The sequence below is a fragment of the Henckelia pumila genome, chromosome 2 (genome assembly GCF_033568475.1).
Source record: "Henckelia pumila isolate YLH828 chromosome 2, ASM3356847v2, whole genome shotgun sequence".
NCBI lineage: Eukaryota > Viridiplantae > Streptophyta > Magnoliopsida > Lamiales > Gesneriaceae > Henckelia > Henckelia pumila.
Window position 1 is genome coordinate 144,955,313 of NC_133121.1, and position 20,270 is coordinate 144,975,582.

Below are 20,270 nucleotides of genomic sequence, written 5' to 3' on the forward strand. Positions count from 1 at the left end.
GTCAGTTTAATAGTGATTTTAACTATTTAATCTTGCAATGTTTTTTTTTATTATTATAAATAACTCAAATTAACTAGCATATAAGTTTTAAGAGTGGGTGTCTTATGAAACCGTCTTATGGAAGATCGACTCGATCTATATTTGAGGTGAGCATTAATACTTTTGACATAAAAAATAATATTGAATCGGCCTCATATATAAGAGTTTTTGTGTTATCAAAAATATATTTTAATTGTAAACCACATAAATAAGAGGATACATTTGCAACCATAAACCATCTGTGATTGCTCGGTTGCTGCAGGTGCCAACTAAATACATGCCATATACCAACTGACTTGTATAGACTCCATCTATGTTCAGTTTTTAGTACACTGTTGTTTGAGAACTAGATTAAAAAAATAAAAAATAAAAAAGAACGAACTTACAAGTAAACATGTAATTCTCACCCCTAAGTCATGGCTAAGAAGATAGAAGACTGGATAGGACTATAATTTAAATACAAGAAAATTAAGATGAGTTTTTCATATCCAAGCCACGCATTTCTTCCACAGACGACCTGGATCAGGCTCCATTTGTTCAAATTCTGCTACCCATTTACCATCAAAACACAGTCACATCTTTGCGGAAGTGGATCACCACAATAAAACCAGCTAAATTACTCGGCGTTTTCACTTCGTTTCTCTAAAACATCATGCTGCGGCGAAAGAGATCTACAAAGCTTCTAGGACTTGCTGACTTGCTGTCTCTCACGATTCTGACTCTTCCTCTGGGGCAAAGATTGAGATGATAATATAAGTCAAGCTTGACAATCTCAGAAAAGTTGATTTATAAATGGACTATCGTGTTTGGTCCATTTGGATGCCATATTGAACGTGCAAAAATTAAGTAGATAAAAACACATATATACCAAATAAGGACATGATTGTTGGCCTCTTTGACTTGGTATTTTTTTTCTTTAGTTCCGCTGGGGGAAAAACACAAAACCAACAAGAACCATCATAACTCATGATAAGATTTATACATAATAATGAGAAAACAATTGAAGGTAAACTGAAAACAAAAATACAATGAGCTCCATCAGAGCCCTGCGAAAAAAATGACATCCAAACACTATATTAGGCAGATGCTTGAGCAAGAATATAGAGAGAGAGATACCCATTCCAGGTGTTTGATAGTCATTCACTATTTCAAAGTTCTTGTAAGTGTAGCCAACAAAATTGACGTCTTTGGAAGAAAGCATCTGGAAGTTGGAAAAGAAATAAGCCTCAGGGCCAACTCAAAAATGCGTTCAACAAAAGCCATGTCAAATAAGAGACGAAGCCCTAATTAAAAAATTTGGAGAAGAGTATCAGAAGCAGACATGTGACGAATAACCATGGAATTTGCCAGATAATTTTGCAGGATGCAAATACTCCGAACATGTTTCAAGCAAAAAAAATAATACCAAAAAACCCAAAAACAATCATTGTTAAAGCTGTGCCAGTTTGATTTCCATATCCACTTAGGTTTAACTTCTACGTGAAACCAGCCTATACATTTGTGAAGTGGAATTAAAACTAGAAACTCAAAATCAAACCCGTGGTTGATAAACAAACAGATACTTTGAGGATTAATCATTGTAAGCATAAATTTCCAACAGCCTTAAACTTCCACAAATGATGGCGCACTCCTCACATCTCAAAGAAAGCCAGGTTTCTTTCATGCCAATTATAACTGCATTTTGACTGCCAAATTTTTTTGCTGAACTTAGCTTCAGTGGCATTTAAAATAAAACAACAGACTAATTTTCCGCAATAAAAAAGAATAAGCTCAAAATATTTCAGTGACTTTCACTCTTCAGCACCACATCTGGCGCAAACCTTGTTCAGAGAACTTTCAACACATGATTCATGTATCAAATATAAACTCCCATTCAGATCTGACAGGCTCTAAGACCAAGCCAACAGAAATGACAGTACTTACAAGTCTTTCAGTAGGCAAAAGAAAAAAAATCTGCAACTCAATTCCCATGTATTTTTATGATGGTTTCAAAAATATTGTATTTTATTACGTTATAGACTCCCCAGCACAATTACCTTTCTCCATGGACCAGATTTTGATGATGCTTGAGAATGGTGCTCAGACTGCAGCCCACAAAAAATCAAAGATCAACTAGGCATATATTTCACAAAAAATCAATAATTTAAAAATACCACAGTGAAAAAAAATCAATACCTCCTCAAACTTCTCAAAATTTTGGGTGTCCAACTCATCCTTGACTTCAGGAAGGAATGCAGCTTCGATATGATATATGTTGTCCCAATTAACGCCCTTGAACCAAGGATGGACCTAAATTGGCACACGATTATCATGATGTTCCATGGAATCAAGTCAGTGATCAGAAAACATGGTATAGAACACTCAGCACAGCACCTTGATTTCACCCGCACCATTTGAACCAAGCCTTTGATTGACATTGCAAAGTAGTCTACTTATCAAGTCTCTTGCTTCTGAAGAAAGTTTAGCTTCCTCCGGAAATTTTAAATGTGTTCTCCAGTTTACTATCTGCACATACAATCAAGACGTTCAAATTAACTTCGAAAGTGTTACGAGCCCAGAGGGGATATGGGATTACAAAACAATGATAGCTCATATAATGATAAGCCCATTATCCCTTCCTGGGCTCGTAACAGCACGTGCCAATAATATAATCTTACTATATCATAATGGCTCCACCTCTTAGAATAACTACTTTTGATCATAAATGTGTGAAGCCATAAATGCCCTTGATATTAAGTAAATTATTAATTGATCTTTAGATATTAATATTCTATTTTACCCTTCCTAAAAACCAACATTGTCACTTCTTAACTTCCAAACACACGTTCAATGACATAAACCCACAAAATCAACTTCTATTTTTTCTAATTCATAGCATTTGTTTCTTTGATATCTTGAAATTATCTACCTCATTTTCAAAATGAATTTTATCGAAAAAAGTGCATAATCGATTAAATTTTTTTTCAACACGTTAAAATTTTTAAAAAAAGTATATAGCTTAACTAAAAAATAAAAACTTTATATACACGCAACGCGTGTGCACCAATGACTAGTATGAATAAAGTATAACAATCAGGAAATCACAATGCAACCCAAAAAGGCAAACATGTAAGACTAACAAGTAACTTTGATCAAATTTTATGAGCGAGAAATCGGATATGAAGGAAAATAACCAACTCAAGGTAACACCGGGTTGCCAGTCTGCCACAATTATGCAACAAACAGGAGCACCAATTACCAGAGAAAAAATAAATTCCAAGTGAACACGAAAGTATCAGAGAACAGAATACAAAGCAAAATTTACTAATCCAGATGTTCTGGAAAAAACAAATGAGCAGTCAAGTTTTCATGCTACACCCCAAATAGTTGGATGACCTCTCACGCTTGACACATTAAAAACTGAAACCAGAATCTACCTTTCGACAAGTTGTCATAGGGTCGTCAGAATAGAACGGTGGGAACCCCACAAGCATTTCAAACATGATAGCACCAAGGGACCACCTGCACATCGTGGACAAACCTCATTTTCCAACAACTGATGGCTTGAAATCAACTTCTCACTCTCTTCACTAAAAAGCCAGGGAGAAAGGGGGCCTATTATGATATCTAGCAAAGATTAAAAAAGGGAGAACGATGGTTGCATCAAGGGAAACAAGCAAGCTCGGAAACTTATTTTCTTTAAAAAAAACAAAAATAAAACAACAAAAGCAGGAGCATAGAACTTCCTACTTTGTTAGTTTTTAAAAATTTAGTGCAAACTCAGGTCAAGCAAATGAAATCATTTTATACTTAACAACATGCAGATTTAAAAGATCATTATTCTCTGAAAGGGGGAACACAAGAAAAATCAATGCAAAATCTCGCTACTGCTAGCAAAAAGAGAGCTAACCAATCACATTCGAGTCCATAACCCTTCTTCAAAAGAACTTCTGGAGCAATATAATCAGGTGTACCAACAGTAGAATAAGCCTGAAAGAAAAAATGATACGATTAAAAGGAAACATGGCTCCAACCTCCAACCTCCAACCAGTCAATAATCAAGAGAAAAACACACTGACAACTGAAAAGGTCAACATGCCGGATGGTTGCATAGAGCACATGCTATTCAAACAAAAGTGTTGCTATCAAGCAACATTGATATATAGTTGAAAAAAGGAAAACCTACAATTGCCTTTTGCAAAAATGAATCTTACAAGCATTCTCCTATTTTTCTGCCAATGTTGTAATTGCTCTTGTTGTGTGCGTTTTGGAGCTGCAGGGCGTTCATCACTTCTTGAAGTTCCACCAAACCTGTCTCCAACTGAAAAGTCTTCTTGAAGAATACTACAGTCTAAAGGCTTGCAGAGTCCAAAATCAGATAATCTTAAATGACCATATCTATCGAGTAGTAAGTTATCTGGCTTGATATCTCTGTAACAGATCAGATGTTTTAAAAAATTCAGACGAACCGGAATAGGTCAACAAGAATTGCGAAAAAAACATTATGCTCCATAAAAACTATAATTTAAATAAAATATATACAACCTATGTATATAATTGTGTTTGTGGATAGACTCAATGGCTAAAATTGTCTCTGCTACATAAAATCTGGCTTCGTCTTCAGTCAAGATATCTTTCCTCATCAGTAATGTCATCATATCTCCACCAGGCAAATACTCCATGATAAGATACAAGTATTCTTCATCTTGAAAAGAGCAATATAGCTTAACAATGCAATTACTGTCCACCTCCGCAAGCAGATTCCTTTCAGCTTTCACATGTTCAACCTAAAAATATACTATCTAAGAACCTGTGATATGGTAAACATTACAGCAAAAAATCATTATAAAACAACGAGCAAGTACCTGGCCTCTACGAAGCATTTCTGATTTCTTAAGCTTTTTCATCGCATATACATGCCCTGTAGTCTTTTCCCTACAGACTCTAACCTGTACAAAAAGATCAAAGAATGTAACTCATTGGATTCACTTTGTGACTAAACGAAGTCTAGATCTCCCAGAACATCTGATTCATCAAATCAGTTTACATCGATCAATGCTTAGATTGGAGAATCGGGATAAAATCAAGACCCCAGTTTGGCTTCCATACCATATAAAACTAATCATAAACAGTGAATCAATAAATTAAAGCAAATTAAGATGACTATGATAAAACTATTTTATTACAAATCTTACCTCCCCAAAAGCCCCCTTTCCAATCATTGTCAGTAATTCAAAGTCATCAGCACCCATTTTGTGTCTCTGAAGGCGCATATATACAGTTTCCTTCTTCTCTAAAAACTTAAGCTGGTTACTTTGATCTTCCTCAGATACATCAGCATCAGCTAACTTTTTTTCAAGTAAATTACGCCTAATACACGAAGAAAAAGGAAACAAACTTGAATCCAGAAACGGAAAAGTGGAACTATCTACCAGCAAGTAATAGGAACAAACTATAACCACAAAAATTATCATGGCACATATAAAGTCCAAAGAGAATTCTTCTAATTCATGGTACTTCAACTAGCAGCAACAAAAAATATCAAGGCAAACAGCTTTTTGGAATAAAATACAACCTGAATCTTTTTTCTACTTTTTTTGAGCTGAATACAACCTTAATCTTAAAATCAATTTTCTTGTTCCAAAAATTAGAGGCTAGACATGTAAATATACTGTTACAAGTGGCCCTCTGTGATGGGCACGACTAGCATCATTTCTCCATGACCTAAGCATACACAATATTCAACAGCTATAGACATGTTTTGGTGTTAGCATCCAAACCTGCACGATACCTAGTACGGAAAATAGTTTATGTCTCCAGGTGGCGCCCTTAATCTCATTGCGAGTAGTAAAAGGATTCACTCATGTAATCAGACAATAAGATAGTAAGATATATATATAAAAAAGAAGCATCTCACTGCTATTTGCGATTTACTTTTCCAGAACTTTTTGTCATTTGTTGACCATTTAACTTTTTATTTGTCCTTGATTTATTTAAACTTTTCCAGATTGTCATTCTGATACGAGCTCAAAAGCCAAAAACAATAGATTGGAGTTTTTTATGAGCCCATTAGTATGCCATTCCAGTAACAACTTTAGTATATATATTTTATAATGAAGTTTGATCCATTGCATAGAACTTATACAAAAGGAAAACCGAACAGAATGCAAACGAAAACTTTTAATCACTTCATGTGTTCTAAATGGCGGCCGCCTAGGTGCCTAGGGGGGAGGCAGCCATTGAGCTCACCGACTTTGCCCTAGGCGGTTATGTAGGTGGCCGAAGGTGAGATGGGGCGGGTTTACGCGGTCAAAAAGTCAAGAAAATTTTAAAAAACCTAGCTTATTAATACATCATACACTCTCTCTTCAAAAAATATAGCCAACTCAGTCACCGACAAGTGTCACAAGCCCTACCTCCTTCCGTCAAAAACTGCCGCCAGCCAACCTACTAGGTGAGAACTATTTACACATTAGTTACTATTAACACATTAGTTAGTACGTTACGTTTTTAATACTAATATTGTGATGAATCTTTATTAATTATCCTGTTAGTTGCATTCATATATTTATTTGAAAATTTATAAATTGTTTATATTGTATGAAAATTATTTATGCATATTATATATAATTAGGTATAAAAAATAATATAAAAAAAATCAACCGCCTATGCGGCCGAGGCAGTAGGCGGTTACTGACCGCGCTGCCACTACCTCATGTCATTTACAACAATAATCACATGTCACCATTCGAGACAGTAATGGACATAAATCAAATGAAGAAATGCATAATAATGGTCCGTCAACAAATGCATCCTGATTTCATAATTGCACACGTGCACATCTGCATGCATTTTAGATGCCATAACTGTAAACAAATTTAATAATCATGATATTATTGCAGAAGTAACGACGCCAGCCAGTAAAGGAAACTATTAAGATGCATGACCTTACAATAAAATAAATAGTACAGTTATGGTATCGTACCGCTCTCTTCTTTCCTGAAGATTTTTCTTCTGCTCCTTGTAATGGTTTTCAATATATTGCTTCGCTGCAGCAACCCTCTGTTTCGTGAGATTTGAGGCTTCCTCAGCTGAAAGGGGCGCTCGATCTTCTCTTGCACTACCCATTGACTCCTTTTTAATGGATGACTTTGAGCGATCTCTTGGCTGAAACTTCTGGAACCAACTCTTCGCTGAATCCATTTATTTCCTCCCTCAGCTTAATAGGAAATTCAAACACAGTTCTTTGGCCAAGTCCCCCATACTAAGCATCCACCATGCTTATCCATCAAATGCGAAACCTACCAACGACCAAACCCCAATTACAGCGCTATGACATGCACAAAGAAGTTCATACAAAACAATAACAAATATTATGACACCATGCTAGAAATGTAGAAACCTAGTTCTGACAAGGAATCGTTTTTGTACCATGTTACATAGATAACAAATATTGAAACAACACTAGTTACACCGGACATTTAAATCTCTAACTTTCCCGCCACATATATTTAAAAAATAACCTTCTTTTGCTAAAAACACGTGATGCAACCCGTTGCATTATGATGTTTTAACAAACAAAGGTCATTTTTTAAAATACATGTGGAGAGTAGGTCACTATTCGAAATTCCCCCTAGTTACACACTAATGCCTCATCCGACCAAAAATTCAAAGCCATACCTATTCAGAACACCATTTATATTTAAGATCTATTACAATTGTAAAAGGTACGAATGTTTGGCAAGTATGAACCATTTTATTTGTGTCCATACTACGAAGAAATAATACTCCCTATATACTATATACAACAGGATGTAAATTTTGTTTATGGTCGATGTATGAACTAATGCATCCTATGGATCAAACTAGTCTATGATACATCAGGAAACACACCAAATATAGCACATATTGTCGGAAATATATCAACCCGTGCATCTAAAGATATTAAAAAAGATATAGAATAGCATAATAAAATCATAAGGTGCATATGCTCGTAGCATGGTCAACACCCATTTAACAATTTTTGCATAGCGCCCCTGCGATTTTGAGACAAACACACAACAAATTCCATACTTGTAATATCTCTAATTAAAAAAGAATTTGTAAATAAAACTTGTTCTACTTTTCATCTCCTCCACGCTGGGTATCGTAGAGTTTTTGTTCCTAAAAGTTAAAACTTTCACTCTTTAATCTGTGATAGTTTTCTTCAGAGCTAATTACGCACGCAGATCCTGCATGCATCAATTACTAACATAGATTGCTCAGTATTTCAGAAGAGAGAAGAAACTAAAACGAGAAAGTACTAACACAAGATATAAACCACAGAGGGTAGGGTCCTATCGACACCTAGAACTCGAAAATCAGCAGTCTTCGACAACCCTGCTGAAAACCCACGTAAAGTCAACGGATTAAAATCCACACTGTCCGAAATTCTTAAGATAGCCCCCAACAAAATCGAGGATACATGATTCGTGTTCCATAAGACAACTTGCAGGGGAATCAGATAACAAAATCAGAGGAAAAAAAGAAGAAAAAAAAGTGCGACATACAACAAATTCTGAAAAAAATAGGCAGAGCAAACAGGCGGAAAGATCGGTGTACCTCCAAATCCAAATTGACGTGAGAGAGAATCGATCGGCTAAATACAACCTCGCACGTATAGAGACAAAATATTAATTTATTAAATCTCAAAAAATAAAAAGGAAAACCTTATGATTATGAACGGATAATCATTTTGATTGAATGAATCAATGTAGGGAATTTTTATTATTGTTATTATTATTACAATTTACAAAGTCAAACGTGGGGATGATATAATAATACTAGGCTAATTAATTAACCTTGAACTTATATATTTTTGAGTAATTTTTCGTGAATGCATGGTATAAGAAGTTAATACACTACTAACAAATGAAAAGTAGAAGACGGATTTAATTTCTAGAACACATTTAGAGATGTATCATGTTTTTCAATTAACCAGACTTTTCATTTTGTAGTTCTATAATGGTACATGACGTTTAAAATAAGTTGATTGAGTTGATAATTTTTCTGCATGCTAAATTGATGAGATATGAGTTAGAGAAAATCGATTAGACTCGTCTCGCCATATTGAAATGGATATATTGGTTAGCAATTTCTTAATATATTATATCTGATAATGAATTGTGCGTGAGCTCGCCTTACTAACTTATTTTGACGATAATACTTTATTATGAAAGCAAGTCAACCGATGATACACCTCTAAATGAGTAGTCAATTAGTGATCTTAATTTAAAATTTTTCATTTTTTGCCCTTGAAATTTTATTATGAAAGCAAGTCAACCGCTCTCTCTCTCTCATTTTTATCACAATCAATATGGAAACCGATGCGTGCACCTCACCGCACGATTAGGGGATATTTTTATTTTACACGGTGACGATTGTATATCATTTTCCAAACATTCGTTTGTGAAATTTTTTTGATATCGAAGAATTTAATTATTATATATTTATATTTAATAATGATAATGAGTAGTACACCGAGCATATGTCACACACGCATGTTCATAAAATATGTTTTTGTAAACGTGAATTCATTCATAATTTTTTTTCCTATATTAGGATAATGAAACAGTGATAATTATAACTAGGATAATGAGACAATGAGAGAGAATGTGACATCTCTCATTTGATTAAATCTCAAGAATGGACATGATATTTTATTTTAACTAGTCGCATCCACACACGTAATACGCGTGTTGTTAAAATATGAATATATATTGTTGTCATTGTTGTCATCGTTATATTTTAATTTCTAATATATTTAAATTTAAAATTGAAATAGAGACATGAAAAATACAAAAAATCATGGTCCCATGAAGTTTAAAATAGAGAAAATCATGATCGTATGAAGGGTAATTAACTACTATCTTTGACTTTTAGCGCACACTGGTAAACCTTCGAGTTAATGCATAAACCACACTAACAAATCATATCCACGGATCGTCCAAGAAAGTGTTGATCGAATAATCGAATTCATGACCATTGATCAAACAATATTAATATTAATTAATTGATTAATAGTAGGTGACCACTGAGTTGCTTTCATGAGCAAGGAGAAATGTAGCCATCAATCAACTTGATCTTTACGTTGTTGATTTTCCAAGTAAAACGATCACCTGCAACACACTTTACCCACCACCTTAAATTAATCAGATTTCAGTACTTTCTTAAAACAGGAAACTAAAATATATGATTCTGTGGTTTGGTGGGAGACAGTGTTTGGTTGGCATTTAAAATTCACATTTAGCACCATATTTTACACTGATTTGCTGAGTGAAATACGCGACGTGAGTCGGGCATATACTCAATGCAATATGTTAAATAGTACAAAGTGCAGCAAAATAGGATCGAAAGATGAGGTAAATTTTTAGTATTCCAGGTAAATAAAATCACAACAATCAAGTATATACGTTAGCGAGCAAGTGTTATTTCCCCGATTTCGACATTTTGCTTCAGATTTCCTCGTGTATATACTTTAATACAACAGTAACAAAGAAATTGCTGTGTCATGATGCCAAAATTGTCAAAATGCTGCCCAGCTGGTTGCAGAAGTTTTAGTAGACCCCGGATCAGCCGCGGAAGGGAGGCTATTCTGCAGATTTGAGTAAGAAACTTAGATATAAGCTAAGCCATAGGATCAAAAGAACATGTATTCGAAACATGAAGTACATACAGAAAAAAAAAGACTAAGAACGATTAACGACGTGAAATGCCTTGGCGAGCAGATTCAGTAAGTTTAAGCAATAATAAAAAAAAGCAACAGATACTGCAAGATCTTGACAATATTGCACCAGGGGAAAACAAAAGGAAAAAGCTCATAATTCAGAGAAATCAACATTTATATCTCACACACATTCATTACACATTGTATGTGCAATTCTGGTGTAGATGGGAGGAAATTTAGCTTGGAATATTATGTGCTTGTGACATCGTAAAATAGCTTATAGAGAAAAATTAATATAGAAACCATGCCAACTCGAGCAATAAATCAGACGACTGAAAATAATTACCTCAAGATTAGAGAAATCGGATAGAGGATCATTTGAATCCCATGCATTGTCGTTGGTTCCCTTCAGAGCAGACATGTGACTGGCGGATGCCATCCTAGCAGCAGCAACAACAGGATCATTAGGTGGTGGAGGAAGAGGAGACCTAAGTTTCCCGGCTCCACTGGGCGGGGGAGCAAGACCAAGAGTTTTAGATTTTCCAGTTCCAGTAACAGCTCCGGACAATCCTGCGGCAGAAAGCATGCCCGTTCCATCGGATGCCTTATTCTTCACATTTATTCGAATTGTTTCACCTTCCTAAAGACCAAAGAACACACAATTTGGCCCATTTCAATTGAGAACAGGGAGACAAGATGATCGATTACAAATGTGATGGAATTCAATAAAAAGAAAGAATTACAGAAACAAGAATCATGATAGGAGATTGATAAAAGAGAGACATTCAGAAAAACACACGCAAACTGCTATATTTGATCACTCCTGCGACAATATAGAAGCCAGCAAACACACGCAAATGCCGGGAACTCAGAGATACTAGCAAAAGATCTGCCGAGACACAAAAGTTAATCTTGCAAAAATGCAGAATCCGGCCCTTATATTCGATTGACAGTTGACTCGGTAACAAGCTAAAACATGCAAGGAACGACTTGAATGTCCAGAAAATTAATACTTATAATTGTGATTGTGAGAGTCTAGTCATGCATTCTGAGTTTTTATCACACAATCAACTTATTCAAAAATGTCAAATTCAAGAATTCGATAATTAATAAACAGTATTTCGCCAGTTAAATTTTCCATTTTGCAAGAAAATAAAAGTACAGCAAAAAAACGCAACAGTGAGCTTCAGTAGTAAGTATACCGCAAAATGAAATCACCTTCAATCTGTGATTAACGGCGGGATGTATATCAATATGCCCCTCCTCGGCCCGTTCCCCACCACCACCAACGCTCCCAGCCTCATCCCCTTCCCTCTTCACGTACTTGTCATGATCCGACAACGCGACATTGAAATCAAACGCTTCGTTCCTCTCATTAAACCCTAAACCTATGAAGGCATGCTTCCCACTCCCATCCTCGATCATCAAAACGAAATATCGGGACGAATCCAGCACCGATTCAACCGCTTTCTCCCTCTGCCCCGGGTTAACGAAGCAGGCAGCGAATAACTCGCCGGAATTGGGGTCCTCGAGCCGGATCTCACATCGAGTTTTACAGGAAACGACGCGGAGACGACCCGACCAGATCTTGTCGGACTGCAGCCACTCGCCGCACTTGTAGCCGCCACTGGAGGGGCGGGGAGGGATCTTGAAGACGGAGACTTCGCGGACAACGAGGAGGGTGTGCTCCAAGGTCTCTTCATCGTCATCCTCGTACGACATGATAGTAATAGTTACAGCTCAGTTCAATCCAGTGGCATTTAGCTGAGTTCAGTCCACACTCCAGAGGTTCTCGGCAGTCGGGCCATTGGCTTATATTATTTTTAAATCGAGGGATGTACAGTGAATGATGAACATATTTCACAATATTTTAGCATCGAGGTTCTGTTTGGTTGTAAGGAAAAAAAAAAACATTTTTTTTATTAACAAGGTTTTTGGTTGATCAAAAAAATGATTAAATAAGCATTTTTTAAGTCAAAATTAGTGCTTTTTTAAAAGCAAAAAATTGTAGCATTTAAAAACACTTATTTTAAAAAATCTCTACAAAATCCAAACGGGCTCTAAATATGCTCTACACGATAATCGAACTCGCAACTATGTCACCACATATTGTGGGTCGATGTTTTTATTTTAACTTTTGACTTTGGTGGCCCATCTTGGTCTTGCTTTTGGTTGGTCAATGGTGACTCATGGATATGTTTTGTTTTAACACAAATTTTTTTTAAAAACGATCTTATATCATTTTTTTGTTACGGATTTTCGATTTGATTTATAGTAAAAATATATTATTTTTTATGTTAAAAATATTATTTATTATTTTAAATATTAAATTATATCGTTTCGACGGACTATTTTACCCTCGCAAACTCTATTATATACCAACATTGCACACAAGGGCTTTTTGGTTCATAAACCTAATTGGCTTGCTGGAGTCTCGCTCGCATCAGGGTTCTTAGTAAAAAGGGGTGGCTTGGAATCAGGTAAGAGACCTCTGAAGTTTTAATCTTTACTTCCATCCGTAATCGAATAATCGAAATCACGCTTGGTTCACTGTGAAAGTCTCGAGCTTTGTTGGTTGGGTTTTTAGGGTTTAGGGTTTATGGTCGTTTGTTTTTTGTAAACAAAAAAAAAGAGAAGAAAATATGGTACTGATTTGCAGATTGCAGGCGATTTTTGGTGAAGATGTATCTCCAATTTTACATCAATGATAACGGCGACAAAGTTTACACCACAAAGGTTTGTTTCAAATCGATTCAGTGTTCTGCTTGGTTTCTGTTCTTCATCTTTCGTACTAGTTAAGAAGCCTAATGGACTGTCTGTTGTGCAACTCTACTCTGTGCAGAAGGAGTCGCCTTTAGGTTTGGCCACACAATCTGCTCATCCCGGTAATGTTGCTGAATCCATTTTAGGCTTTGCTTCAGGGATATCATACCATAATGGAGTGCTTTGAGTTATTTTTGGTTAAACAATAGATTCAACTGCATCATACATTTATTTGACTTTGCATTTTCTCCCTTCATCTTAGTGTCATGAAAAACTGTGTCTTGCGTTCTTGTCTTTGGCGAAATGGTTCAGCGGTTCCTGCTGGTATTCTGACTTTGTTGAATGAGGCATTCATGCTTATTGTAAAAAGGATTTTCTTTTTGTATATATATATTCAATACACGAGCAAGAAGCATGTCAACATAAGCTGAGCTAAAAGGTATAGATTTAAGGAAACAAGACAGGACTTCACATTCCCATTTATATGCAATTCGTCTTCGTTAATCATTATGTCGAACAAGTAGAAATCATTATGTCGAACAAGTAGAAATCTTCACATTCCCATTTATATGCAATTCAATATGGGATGCAGCTCGTTTCTCTCCTGATGACAAATACGCACGACAGAGGGTTCTTCTGAAGAAACGCTTTGGTTTGCTACCAACACAACAGCCACCTCCTAAATACTGAGTTTTCTGTTTGGAAATGAAAACATTTTGGTATTTTATGTATTAGAATTAGATTAGATGTGTGTACTAAGGCCTCCTCTGATAAAGGGTCATTCTGGTTCAATTAATGGATTATTTTGCATGTTTTTGACCCAGTAAATTTTATGTTCTTTAATACAGTGGTATTCAGTATGCACAATGAGTGTGTATTGACACATTTGGTCCAAATCTGCTTTGTATTGCTTGACGTGATTTTAATTTTGATTTGGTGATATGCTTCTACATAAATTGCATCAAATTTTTTTCTTTTGGTTTTGGAATAACATTTGTTCCCCTTTTTCTAAATTACTAACATCAAAATGCGATATTTATTAAGAATTAAAGTAGCCTAAAACTCAGGATGACATGATGGATAAGTGAGATCTTATCTATACCTGCACTGCTCTGTTTCAAAGCGGATAAATCTCAACTCTTAAATACATCATTAGAGAAATGTATGTAAAAGTAGGATGAAATTATCCAATCTCTAGGAACTTTGTTATCTAGTGTTGGAAAGCCACATTTAATTAGAGATAATGGACTCGGACAAATATATACATGTTTATAGTATATGCAATAATGTGATAAATATTCACTGATAAAATACAATCACCATTACTTTTCGGCATAATAACCAATTTAGTCCCACAATTTATGTAACGTTCCCGATTTAATGAAGAGATATAGACGGACAAATGGAGACTTACAGCGCTACGAAGGAGAGGAGAACTGACAATGGGTGGGTGGCCTTGACCGGTTGAACATGTTAACATTATGGCCAAATAAATAAACAAACAAAAAAATGAAGGATCATTTCGAGATAATTGGAAAACGGGGATTAAATCATGGACATCACATAAAACGAGAGACTAAATTGGATTATATATATATATATATATATATATATATTATAGAAATATAAAATAAATATGACTATTGTGAGATCGTTTTACGTATGAATCGATCCGATTTATATACACAATGAAAAATAATATTTTTAATATAAAAAAAATAATACCTTTGACGAATTTAGTCGGATTGAAAATTCGTTTCATAAAATTAATATGTAAGATATGTTTTTTTTAAACGAAAACATAGGTACAGAAAAATTATACTAAAAAGTTTAAGAATTAAAAAAAATAAAATAAGAATTTGATGATATGGTTAAAAATATATGAAATGGTAGTTATGAGTCCGAAAATTTAATAAAATACATAAATTTTGATGTCAAATTCTATGGAGGGAATGAATAAATGAGTCATACTTTGTGTGTAGATGACTAAAAACAATTTCGAGAAGATTCATGCCTTTGTGACTCAGAATTTTTTTGTGTGCGCGCTCTTAAATGGGCTAGCTGCATTAATTCCTCTAATAGTCAGAAAAATGGGCTCAAAGATTTGGGCATAAAACGAAAAAAATCTGGAGAGTCGAGAAAGATTCGAGCTTGAGAAAAGGTACAAACGGAGGAAGAAAAAAAGGGTTCGATTAAGATTTGAGGCTGCAGAATCAAGAATTATCCAGAAAAGGGATTTTATTTGATTATAGTAATCTGCGTGAGCTAGAATATGGGGGATTTACAGCCGTCCACAAGCAGAAAACGTCGCAGAAATCAAGAATTCGGGGAGGAAACTGATCTGGAAAATGTGGCTGATTGTTCACGTTCTTCCTCCTTAGGTGAAACAATATATTTTCCTTCTTACGTTTATGTCTGATTGTTTTCTTCAGAACTTTCTTGGACTCATTATTATGATATCGTTTGATTTTGCGTACTTTGCTTCACAGAGGAAGATTTCGCATTTAATGATACTCTGGTTGCTCTTCAGATGATGCGCGCTCAATTTCCAGCTATTGAAAAGGTCTTTATTGACTCTCACGTATAATATTGAAGTTTTGGAAGTTTAATATATTTCCTCTTTATAAATCTCTCCGAATCAAATTTTGCTTATCAATTTTATTTGTTTGCAAACCTTCCAATTTTGGAGTTCTATGTGTATTCAGGTGTCAGTTCAACCTTTTGTTTTGCGGTCACAGTTGTACAGCAGCATAATGGATAGGACACAAGTGGACCGAGATTTAGAGGTAAAGTAGCTTGTTTAGCATTTACATTTTCTTATAGATAGTTTTTCTTGTTGGAATGCGATTATTACTTCAATTGTCTACTTGATTCGAGGTATGTTTTAATTATTGAAATCATGCTTCACTAATTCCTCTCCTTATTTATCATTGCTAATGATCATGCGTTTGATAAATATTCTCCTTGAAGGAATTGTATTCCAAGATGGTCTTCTTATGGGGTGATTATGATTTGTTTTCCAATTGCTTTTTTAACACTTTGTAACTATTGTCTTCTAAAGGAACTGTATTCTAAGATGGTCTTCTTATGGGGTGATTATGATTATGATTTTGTTTTCCAACTCCTTTATTATAACTATGTGCATTCATAACAACTGCAGGACTTTGTGTGCGCGTGAGCGCATATACATTACATTGTTGAAGTTCATTATAAGTTTTCACAACGTCGCAATCCAAAAAACTTTAAAGTTCACTTCTGAACTAAATGCTCGTTGTTCACCTTTTTTTCTTTGTTTTACTCTATTCACTAGGTTAGTGATGATGGATGTATGGTCCTTTATGTTTTTCTCAATCCTCTGCAGTCCTTGCGAAGGGATAGAGTGTTGCGTGTATTTAAGTTAAATACCGGACAGGATGATCATGCCATAATGTTTATGGACGACTACGTGAAACAGGTTGGTTTGTCTATTTGGATCCTTCTGTATTCCTTTTTTCTAGTCAGAATTCAACAGTTAATGGTGTGACATGTCCGTGCCTATTTTTTCCTTGAGTTTTTAAATTTTATACGTGGAATTGGTGCTCTTTTGATTCATAGGACAAGATTTAAATATGTATGTTTTCATTCTCAAATAACTGTTGTTCCAGATAAATTGTAACCTAAAAGCATGGGATTGTGCCATGAGTGCGTGCATTTTGGGCCATTCCAGTTTCTTCCTTTCGTGTATCTTTTATTGGCTGAACATCGATCCTGTATCATTATCTCATCATTCCAGAGGAGTTTGTGGAGCTTAGAGGTTCTATGAGTTGTTATTTCTTCATTATTTAATGAATCATGGATTCATGGTACAGAAGTTTGGAAAAAATCGTGCATTGTATCTCGTCTGAGCTTATAAAACAGACTCCATTCAGAAAATAGAAGACCCTGTAGTTTTAAAACTACTCCCTTCTGACTTTATTTTCTTGGGTTTTTGCTTGCCAGTAATTAGTTCCCGCCTGATAATTGTATGAATAGTTGAAATTTCGTGCAACCACTATCACAATCACTATCACAATAGAAGATATGTTGTTGTCTTGCGTATGAAGAATCTTATCCTTAACAATCAAAGATTGACAGGGGTCTTTGAACTATTTTAGATTGAAGGTGTTATGAGAAGGTTGGAAGAAAAGAAGCAAAATGATGTCACTGTTTTTGAGTGGTTTAAAATGCATGTGATACAATCCAAGTTGGATACTAGCATTGGCCATGAAGAGCTTGTGAGTAATGTTTTCCTTGAGTAAATGTTCAAATTTATAGCTGTGCTTAAAGCAGCATCTTGTATATCTTTTGCAGTGCTCGCTTCTGTCATTGGGGGGAGTGGTGAAAGAGGATCACATCACTAAATTAATTAATGCTGGTCTTCTTGTGAGCATTAATACACTTCACTTCTCACGAAAGAATTATTACTTGTGTCCATTATGTTGCATTCTGGTTGAACTTCGAGTCTTATTAAGACGATACATCACCTGTTTCTTCTTTTGCCTTTGCCATATCGAGACAGGGATGTGTACCTGTGTTTTGGGTATTGGATATTTTTGGAAAAACTTGAAATTAAAATGTGTTTCTTTTCTAGGTTTGCCAACTTATTGATCGAAACATGTATTGGTTTTCAATTCCGAACATTGGTTCAGTGCTCAAAGGTCTCTCACAGGTATTGCTACTCATCACATTTTTGGGGTTCATATTTAAGATGCAAAATGATATTTTATCTGTTCATTTAATCATAGCATGTATCCATGAAATAATTAGTTCGAGTTGCACATTGCCAATGCTCTGCACGCTATGAGCTGTTAGAAATGAGGAAATCCATACTAAAGATCGCATTGTTTTGAAGGGAAGGAAGGAGCTTTTGTCTTTACTGAACCGTAAACGATACAAAGAGATGCAGTTGGCTACTTTGGAGAAGAAGCGCCTCCGACTTTCTCCTCTTGATATAAGATTTCATATTCGAGATCTAATTGGTTCGGGCCACCTCAAAACCGTCCAGACACCCAGTGGATTGGTGGTTCGTGTTGCAAAGGATTAAGATGAAGGCATAAAATAAGGGACTACTTCTGTTGCTCTTTCGTTTTCATTTAGGTGCCTTTTATCGAAGACTCTCCATTCAGGAGTGCTTGAGTGCTAAATGTGCGACAGTGCGAGGGCAGAACAATTCCGGGAAGCAGATGTTCGGAGGCCTTGGGACCAGCAAGCTAAATCATACAACTCCCCCACTCGGGCCTATGTAATAACTACAACCTCCGAGGACTCATCGAGCATGTCCACTGTGGGACATTTTAAACTTTCGTTCACGCGTCTCTTCCGGGCCAACCACATAATTCTTGTGGATTCTACAGTGTCATTGGTTCAATTGTCTTGATCTCAACAATGTAGGATGCGTCAAAATAAGGACCAATTAGAGATGTCCATGGGTCGGGTTTGATAGGATTTTATGCCTTCGTTTCCATCTCTATTTATTGTCCCCATTTCCGTTGGTTATTTAACTTCTATCCTCATCTCCGTACTCGTCGGATTACCGGATATTCATGTCCTACGCAAATTTTATTACCACCTACAATTGTCATCCTTAAAACCAATCCCACCCTTAGCATCCGGGAGATATTTTTTTGACAAAGTCAATATACTTGAATGCTTTTTTAAATGAGTTTTTATCTTCTCTTTTTGAGTAATGAATTCCTTTTTATTTTATTTTTATTTTATTTTTGAGTCTGGAAAAATTGTTATAATTGATTGTCGAATTTTAGAAGACAAAGTTGCTTTAAATTCCCAAGTCCAAACATAATTTTGCATTCAGTTTTGAAAAAAAATATGTTTGAACTTCTATCACCACACAAAATATTTTTGTAATCCCTGGGCTCACTTTTTACGGGTGAAAATTAGAACAAAACTTGAATTATGATACTAATATATGATATTTAAACACTAATTAATTTAATCGAGCACAAAAGATAAATTTTTGGGTACAAGATTTGAGCAACTTTATTTATATCAACACTTAAAACACATGTTTCGATACTCAATAATCATATATTAGTACCGAATCTAAAATAAGTAATTAATACAAATACTTGCATACATATTTGAGTACTTAAAAATCATATATTAATATTAAATTTGAAACAATTGATGCTTAAATATCATGTACTAGTATTGTATTTTCAATATTTTGTTCTGATTTTCGTTTGAGAAAAAAATATGTGAACTCAAATGAGTGCAAAAATATTTTCTAATGAATTACGGAGTTAAAACATAATTTTTTTTTTTTTCTGACAATGACTAAATAACAGAGTTATATTTAGATTTAGAGATTCAACCCAAATTTACTATTTTAAGCCGGGTCAAAAATTGAGATCGATGAAGTATCATCAATTCTTGTCATAGATAGGCATCTTTAGGTGGACCCAGGTAAATGGTCTTTTAAAAAGTACTGGTGCTGTTTATTTCCCTATTCAGCATTATTATTAATATGGTGTTCGTATGCATAATTAATACTTGACAAGAATGCATTCAATCTCAATAAATGTTTGTCGGTCCGTATATATATCACTTAAAATGCGAAGGGCATGACTTATCTAAATTTCGAAATTATTGAATTTTATGGGTAATTTTTTTTATTTTTATGATCAATAAAATTTATTGATCAAACTTTTTATGATCAATTTAGGTGTAGTTATATGAATACTTAAAAATGCGTGTATTATTGATTAAGTGAATTATTTAGTGAGAACTAGCCTTAACGATATCACAA

The 20,270-nt window shown here is 34.9% G+C and overlaps 4 protein-coding genes across 8 annotated transcripts; 2 read left to right on the forward strand and 2 right to left on the reverse strand.

The window, feature by feature from the left end:
• Positions 1–322: 322 nt before the first annotated feature.
• Positions 323–8,561, reverse strand: LOC140878621 (uncharacterized). Its single transcript, XM_073282239.1, has 14 exons — positions 8,326–8,561; positions 7,004–7,319; positions 5,214–5,388; positions 4,884–4,967; positions 4,564–4,805; positions 4,233–4,449; positions 3,929–4,008; positions 3,456–3,540; positions 2,413–2,544; positions 2,215–2,328; positions 2,076–2,123; positions 1,156–1,240; positions 908–964; positions 323–766 (listed from the first exon to the last, which is right to left on the reverse strand). Exons 2-14 carry the CDS (start codon positions 7,219–7,221, stop codon positions 747–749), a joined length of 1,557 nt encoding a protein of 518 aa, XP_073138340.1. The 5' UTR covers positions 7,222–7,319; positions 8,326–8,561; the 3' UTR covers positions 323–746.
• A 1,812-nt stretch (positions 8,562–10,373) lies between these two features.
• Positions 10,374–12,546, reverse strand: LOC140884304 (uncharacterized protein At1g03900-like). The gene is made up of 3 exons (XM_073291023.1): positions 11,942–12,546; positions 11,070–11,363; positions 10,374–10,651 (listed from the first exon to the last, which is right to left on the reverse strand). Exons 1-3 carry the CDS (start codon positions 12,443–12,445, stop codon positions 10,583–10,585), a joined length of 867 nt encoding a protein of 288 aa, XP_073147124.1. The 5' UTR covers positions 12,446–12,546; the 3' UTR covers positions 10,374–10,582.
• Positions 12,547–13,122: 576 nt separating this feature from the next.
• LOC140884217 (H/ACA ribonucleoprotein complex subunit 3-like protein) lies at positions 13,123–14,382 on the forward strand. 2 transcript variants are annotated; one of them, XM_073290900.1, is made up of 4 exons: positions 13,123–13,203; positions 13,390–13,459; positions 13,566–13,608; positions 14,079–14,382. In XM_073290900.1, exons 2-4 carry the CDS (start codon positions 13,406–13,408, stop codon positions 14,174–14,176), a joined length of 195 nt encoding a protein of 64 aa, XP_073147001.1. In that variant the 5' UTR covers positions 13,123–13,203; positions 13,390–13,405; the 3' UTR covers positions 14,177–14,382. The 2 variants fall into 2 exon arrangements, with proteins under 2 accessions (XP_073147001.1, XP_073147002.1); XM_073290901.1 differs by having other exon boundaries at positions 13,150–13,203; positions 13,383–13,459.
• Positions 14,383–15,475: 1,093 nt separating this feature from the next.
• LOC140882466 (uncharacterized) lies at positions 15,476–19,141 on the forward strand. 4 transcript variants are annotated; one of them, XM_073288488.1, is made up of 8 exons: positions 15,476–15,867; positions 15,976–16,049; positions 16,192–16,272; positions 16,848–16,940; positions 17,620–17,739; positions 17,816–17,887; positions 18,096–18,173; positions 18,357–19,141. In XM_073288488.1, exons 1-8 carry the CDS (start codon positions 15,759–15,761, stop codon positions 18,546–18,548), a joined length of 819 nt encoding a protein of 272 aa, XP_073144589.1. In that variant the 5' UTR covers positions 15,476–15,758; the 3' UTR covers positions 18,549–19,141. The 4 variants fall into 4 exon arrangements, 3 of the variants coding, with proteins under 3 accessions (XP_073144589.1, XP_073144592.1, XP_073144590.1); XM_073288491.1 differs by having other exon boundaries at positions 18,362–18,541; XR_012150222.1 differs by having other exon boundaries at positions 17,816–18,173; positions 18,362–18,495.
• The last annotated feature ends 1,129 nt before the right edge of the window (positions 19,142–20,270 follow it).